General features: G+C 47.0%; 1 protein-coding gene across 1 annotated transcript; it reads right to left on the bottom strand.

Moving 5' to 3' along the window:
• Positions 1-684: 684 nt before the first annotated feature.
• On the bottom strand, positions 685-4,213 carry LOC108583793 (uncharacterized protein CXorf49-like). Its single transcript, XM_031660589.1, is given in 3 exon segments — positions 685-888; positions 985-1,062; positions 1,997-4,213. Coding segments are annotated over 3 exon segments (1,485 nt in total). The 5' UTR covers positions 3,200-4,213.
• Positions 4,214-6,334: the final 2,121 nt, after the last annotated feature.

Here is a 6,334-nt window from a genome sequence, read left to right on the forward strand (position 1 = left end):
GTCAGGGACCACTTGAGGAGGCAGTCTGTCCGTTCTCAGATCTCATACACCGTGCTGCGAGGACCACTACTCTCTTCAAAGCTGTCAGACAGGGACTTTTAAGCCTGCAGAAGTTTCTGCTGCCTTTTGTTCAGCTATGCCCTGCCTCCAGAGTTGGAGTCTACAGAAGCAGGCAGGCCTCCTTGAGCTGCGGTGGGCTCCACCCAGTTTGAGCTTCATGGCTGCTTTGTTTACCTACTCAGCTTCAGCAATGGTGGAAGCCCCTCTCCCAGCCTCGCTGCCACCTTGCAGTTCAATCTCAGACTGCTGTGCTAGCAGTGAGCGAGACTCCATGGGGGTGGGACCCTCTGAGTCAAGCATAGTATATAATCTCCTGGTGTGCTGTTTGCTAAGACTGTCGGAAAAGCACAGTATTAGGGTGGGAGTGTCCCAATTTTCCAGGTACCATCTGTCACAGCTTCCCTTGGCTAGGAAATGGAATTCCCTGACCCCTCACAATTCCCAGATGAGGTGATGCCCCACCCTGCTCCATGGGCTGCACTCACTGTCCGACAAGTGCCAGTGAGATGAACCTAGTACCTCAGTTGGAAATGCAGAAATCACCCGTCTTCTGTGTCACTCACGCTGGGAGCTGAAGACTGAAGCTCTTCCTATTCGGCCATCTTGGAACCTCCCCTCAGGTCCTCAGTTTTCCTCTGCAGCAGGATGCACTAGACAAGCAGACACTGGAGGAACAGAAAGGGTTAGTCTATTCTGGCCTGATCTCTCACCATATTCCCTGTCTCCCCCAGCCCTTATAGCCCCCACAGCCTGCAGCCCAGTGGTGAGGTGGGTTGGCACAGAACCCTCAATGGAAAGAAGGCATCCACTCTCCATGGGGTATGGAAGCTGGAGGTGGGAGAGATGCAGAAATCAGTTTAACCTGGACATGGATCCCACCATCTAGTGTGGACTTGGATTACTATGATCCACACAAAGCATTACCTGAGGACATCCCTGAGCTCCTGGGGGCTCCTGCTGCCTTTCCAATCTTGGGGGATTGGACAGGTAGCTGCTGGTCACCTGAAAGAAAACACAAAATCCAGCTTCTAAGCCTTCGAGTGAGGTGGAAAGGGCCTAGCAGGGTCTAATGTGAGGAAGCATTACCCTGTGCTGGCAACGCATTGCCCCTGCTCTTCCCAGCAACTCCAACCCTCCCTTTGGAACTGTCTTCCCTGTTCCCCAGTGTGAGACCATCTGCACCTGGTGGCCTGCTAGCATTGTGGCTCTGGGTAAGATGCCAACAGCAGGGCAGCCACAGGCAGGCCCTGGGAGGAGCACTGTGACTGAGCAGGACTTAATAGAAAAGGACTCAGTGCCACTGAAATTCTCCTTCCAGAGCTGGAGTTTGGGGTGGGGCTCCAAATCACTCCCCACCACACAAATCCTACTCAGAGAGGGTGATGTGGCTTCAGGCCAGCCCTGTCAAACCCCCATTTCCCGTGGGACAGCTTCCTGGGTGGGCAGGGAAGCCTGGGAGCCAGGCTGAGCTTCCAGAAGTGACAGAGCCAGAGGTTTCCCTCCCGATCCCTCTCCTTTCCACACCTATCAAACACACAAGACTCACTGGAGAATGCATGGTGTCAGGAAACAAGGCTTCTCAAGCTCAACACTAAGGCCTATGAGGTTCCTGGAACTTGGGGAGTTCTGATGGTGGGATCACCACTGCTGCATTCTCCACAAGTCACGGACAGGGAAATCGGCTGGGGCTTCTGCTTGGGAAGCTAAAACAGAAACTTCAGAGTTGGGTGAGCAGTGGAGGCTGGCAGTAAGTACAAGTGAGGAGGGGTTGTGTTAAGGTGGAGACTCCAGAGTAATCTCATTAGCACTTTCTCCCTCAGTCAGCCCCAAGACAGGAGGGCTTGCTTAACAGCTAGGGAAGGAGGAATTGGGAAGTTGATGAGTCTTGATGCCCAAGCTTTGTGCCCCACACATTAAGGAGTCCCCCAATCCAAACCAGCTGCGAACCCTGCCCTCCATCCCAGCTCCTCTCTGGGGGCAGAATCTGGCCAACTGCAGTGTCCAGAGCTGGGCCTGACACACACAAAGTGCTCCCTTTAAAGTGTGCCCCTGCGAGGAGGACCCCAATGGGGCATCCTAGTGTCCCTGGGCTCCCAATGAAAACCCGTGAGCAAGGAATAGAGGGGGCATGGGCAAAGAGGAGTGTGCTAGAAGAGAGGTGGGTGGGGGGAGACAGAAGAGAAAGAGGAGGAGGAGAGCAAGGAGGAGGAGGAGGAGTGCGTGAAGAGAATCTACTTACTTGGGCCCTTGGAACCTCATCTCTATTTGGGTCATTATCTTCTCTGGCCACAGCCTGGGACTCCCTGGCTTTCCTTCCTGGAGGTTTCTTCCCAGGGCTGCTGTGCTTGGGCTCCTTGGGTCTCGGGGAGTTCCCCAGGAGCCCCACACCAGACACTGGCAGGAAGCTGGCTGGATCAGGTGGAACTACTGAGAGTCTCTGCCCCTAGGCAGGAAAGGCTCCCCGTAGGGCCAGTTTTGGCACATCCCCTAGGGATTTCTTCTCCTGGGTCACCTTCCTTCCTGGAGGGCTCTGGGGCAAGGGCCCTGTAACTGCAGCTCCTGAGCAGCTGGGCCTGACCCCCATCTTTCCCCACACCACGCTCTGCATTTTCGTCAAGGAAGGCACATCCAGCTCTCCCATGGCCGGCCTCTCCATGGCTGGGGTGAGTCTGCAGGGAGGAAAAGTCAGGAGAGGTCCCTGAACCTGAAGGTAATTCTCCCTGAGGTGGAAACTCGGTTGTCTGCAAGTGTCTGCTGGCTTCTTGGGGCTTCCGGGCTTGGCCTGCCTTCCTTCTTTGGTGAAAACGATCACCCTAATCAACAGTAAGACGCTGCTCTCATCTGTGGAATCAGAGTCTTGAGTAGACAGCCCGGCAGGCCCTTCCTTGGAGGGCTGCTGGGAATCCAAGCAGACGCTGCATCTGCTCTTCGAGCCATTTTTGGGGTTCTCTCAGGCCGGGCCTGTTCCAGGACCACTGAGGTGGAGAAGGCCGACGGAGTCCTGCTGCCATTCTCCCGGGCTGGGGCCCAGTGCCCCTCTCCCACTGGGACTGACCTCCAGGTCTGCTCCAATGTCAGCAGACCCTTCAGCAGCAGTGCCTTCTAGGGATGGGTTTCCCTGGATGCTGGGCGGTGGCATCACTCACAGTGTTTAATCTGTAACAGCTTTGGGTAGCTCACAATCAAGGCTCACAGGGAGGTTCACAGTCAATAAGCAAGGTTTAAGTTTGTTTCTGCTAGTGCTGTGAAAGCCTCTGTTCCACACGAAGAGCTAGCACCCAATAGAAACATGGGCAGAGAGGCTCACAGTCAAGAAGCAGGGGTTTTAGGTTTGATCAGTTTCAGTGTGCATACCTTTCAGCTCCCTGAATAAACGTATTACAAGGGTTTTATTCTTAGCTTGATATTCTAAATACGTTGGTTTCCCGGGTGTCTTTTTTCCGATAGTTTGCTGTTTGGGCATAGAAAAGCGAGTGATTTTCCCATGTTGCTTTTCCATTCCACAACTTTGTTGACTTTGTCTATTGGTTTTGATCGGTTTTTGGTGCAGTGTACATTAGGGTTTTCTCTATGTGACATCATGCCATCAGCAAGTAGAGATAATTGAGCTTCTTACTCTCTAATTTGATGCTTTTTATTTCTTTTTCTTACAATACATGATCAAATCGACAGGTGGTTGTGTGTCCCACGTGTGTGTGTGTGTGCGTGCATGAGTGTGTGCACACATGCACACACACTTGTGGGCTGGTGCCCATGTATACCCCCACTTGGAAATCAAATTAACCGGGGATGCTCTCCCTTGAGGGAGAAAGGGCAGATTCACAGAGTGAAGGCAGTGGTGAGGGATCCGTGAAGGCTCCAATGCACAAAAGCAGGGCTGAGATCTACCTTAAACAAGAGGTATTTTTCAATTCTAAAATCTAGGAGGGCATGGAGTGGGACAAACTCTTAGAAATAAAAAATTCTGGCCTGCCAAACCAGCACACCCATATGCTAATCAACCCTTGTGGGCACAGTCATGTGCCGATTTGATCGCCTATTTTAAGAAAAAGAAATAAAAAGGATTCAAATTGGAAACTAAGAAACTCAATTTTCTCGGCTTGCAGATGACATGATCTCACCTAGAGAAAACCCTGATGTACACTGCACCAAAAAACAGTCAAAACCAATAAACAAAGTCAGCAAATTACAGAGTGCAAAAGCAATATGTGAAAATCATTTGCATTTCTATGCCCGAACAACAAACTATCCGAAAAAGACACTGCAGAAACCAACGCATTTAGAATATCAAGCCAAGAATAAAACCCGTGGAATACGCTTATTCAGGGAGCTGAAAGGTGTGCACACTGAAACCGATCAAACACTGATGAAACATGCAGAAGACCAATAAATAGAGATACATCCCATGTTCATGGACGGGAACATAGTTAACACGTAGGTGCTACACAAAGCCATTACATGTTCAATGCCGTGAGTCCCTAGGAAATCGACAGTGGTGTTTTTCACAACACCAGCAGAAACAACCCTAAAATCCCTGCTTCTTGACTGTGAGCCTCTCTGCCCATGTTTCTATCAGGTGCTGGCTCTTCGTGTGGGACAAGCTTGCAGCTCCTCTGTGAGCCCGGTGCTTCTCATGCATCATGAAGCAGGCCATCACCAGACGCTGAATTTGCCAATACATTTACCTTGAACTTCCCAGTCTGCAGAACTGTGGGAAATAAACATTTGTTCTTTAAGCCACCCAGTCTATGGTACTTTGTTATAGCAGCCTGAACTGACTAAGATACTGATCATCAGGGAAACACAAATGAGAACCACAATGTCATCTCATGCCTGTTAGGATGGCCACTATTAAGAAGAAAAAAAAAAAAAAAACAGAAACTGGAATCCCTGTACACTATTGGGGATGGTGCACCCGCTATTAAAAACAGTATGGGAATTTCTCCAAAATTTAAAAATAGAATTACTTCAATATGATACATCAATCCGACTTTTGGGTATATATCCAGAAGACCTGAAAAAGGATCTTGAATATGTATTTGCACACCCATGTTCACGGCAGTATTATTCACAATAGCCTGGAGGTAGAAACAACCTGACTCTCCATGAATGGATGCATGGATTTTTACAAGATGGCATATACATCCAATGGAATATTATTTGGTTTTTAAAAAAGGAAATCCTGTCATATGATATAACATGAACGAAACTTCAAGACATTATGGTAAGTGCAATAAGCCAGTCACAAAAAGAAAATCATTGCATGGTTATACTTACATGAGGTACTTTAAAAAGTCAAACTCTTAGAAACAAAAAGTAGAAGGGTGATTGCCAAGGGCTGCAGAGAGCAGGAGAAAGGGGAGTTGTTGTTCAGTGAGTGTAAATCAGTTTTGCAGGATGGAAATGTTCTAGAGATCAGTTGCACAATAACGTTCACATAGGTAACACTACTGTACTGTACACTTAAAAATGATTACGATGGTATGTTTTATATTACTTTTTACCACAATCAAAAAAGTTCTATCCAGAGAAATTAGGTAAGAAAAAATACCAAAGAGCGTTCAAACTAGTAAGGGAGATGTAAAGTTATCTCTATTCACCGATGACACAATTCTGTACATAGAAAATCCGAAAGAATCTACAAAACCATTACTAAAGCTAATAAACAAATTAATACACAAATTCAACAAGGTTGCAGAGAATAGGATGGACCAAAAGGCAAAAATTATAAAAAATACTGTATGATTCTATTTATATGAGGTACCTAGATTAATCAAATTCATATCGACAGAAAGTAGAATGCTGTGTGCCAGCATCTGAGTGGGGGAAGAGGAAGTGTGGGGGTTATTTCATGAGTACATAGTTTCCGTTTGGGAAGATGAAACAACTTGTAGAGATAGATAGTGGTGAAGGTTGTACAGCAATAGGGATGTAGTTAATACTACTAAACTGTACGCTTAACAGTAGTTAAAGTTATACATTTATAAATTTCTTTGTAATAAGAAAACAAATTTACTGATTTTAAGAGAGAGGACACTGTTTTGTTTTGAAAAAGACAGGAAAGCTAGCCTGAGTACACATCTGAAATACTCAGAAAAATCCTACTTATATCTTTAGTACATTCCAATAATTTGTTTAAACAACACACTAAAAGTTAATAAATATTTTTATAATTCTAAAAGTCTCGCAGTTATTGTACAATGCAAATCACCCACAAACTATTATTTAGCTCATGACAATTTTTGTGAGAATATGATGTATAAAAGATTTAGCG

This window comes from Papio anubis, chromosome X, assembly GCF_008728515.1.
Source record: "Papio anubis isolate 15944 chromosome X, Panubis1.0, whole genome shotgun sequence".
NCBI classification, from domain to species: Eukaryota; Metazoa; Chordata; class Mammalia; order Primates; family Cercopithecidae; genus Papio; species Papio anubis.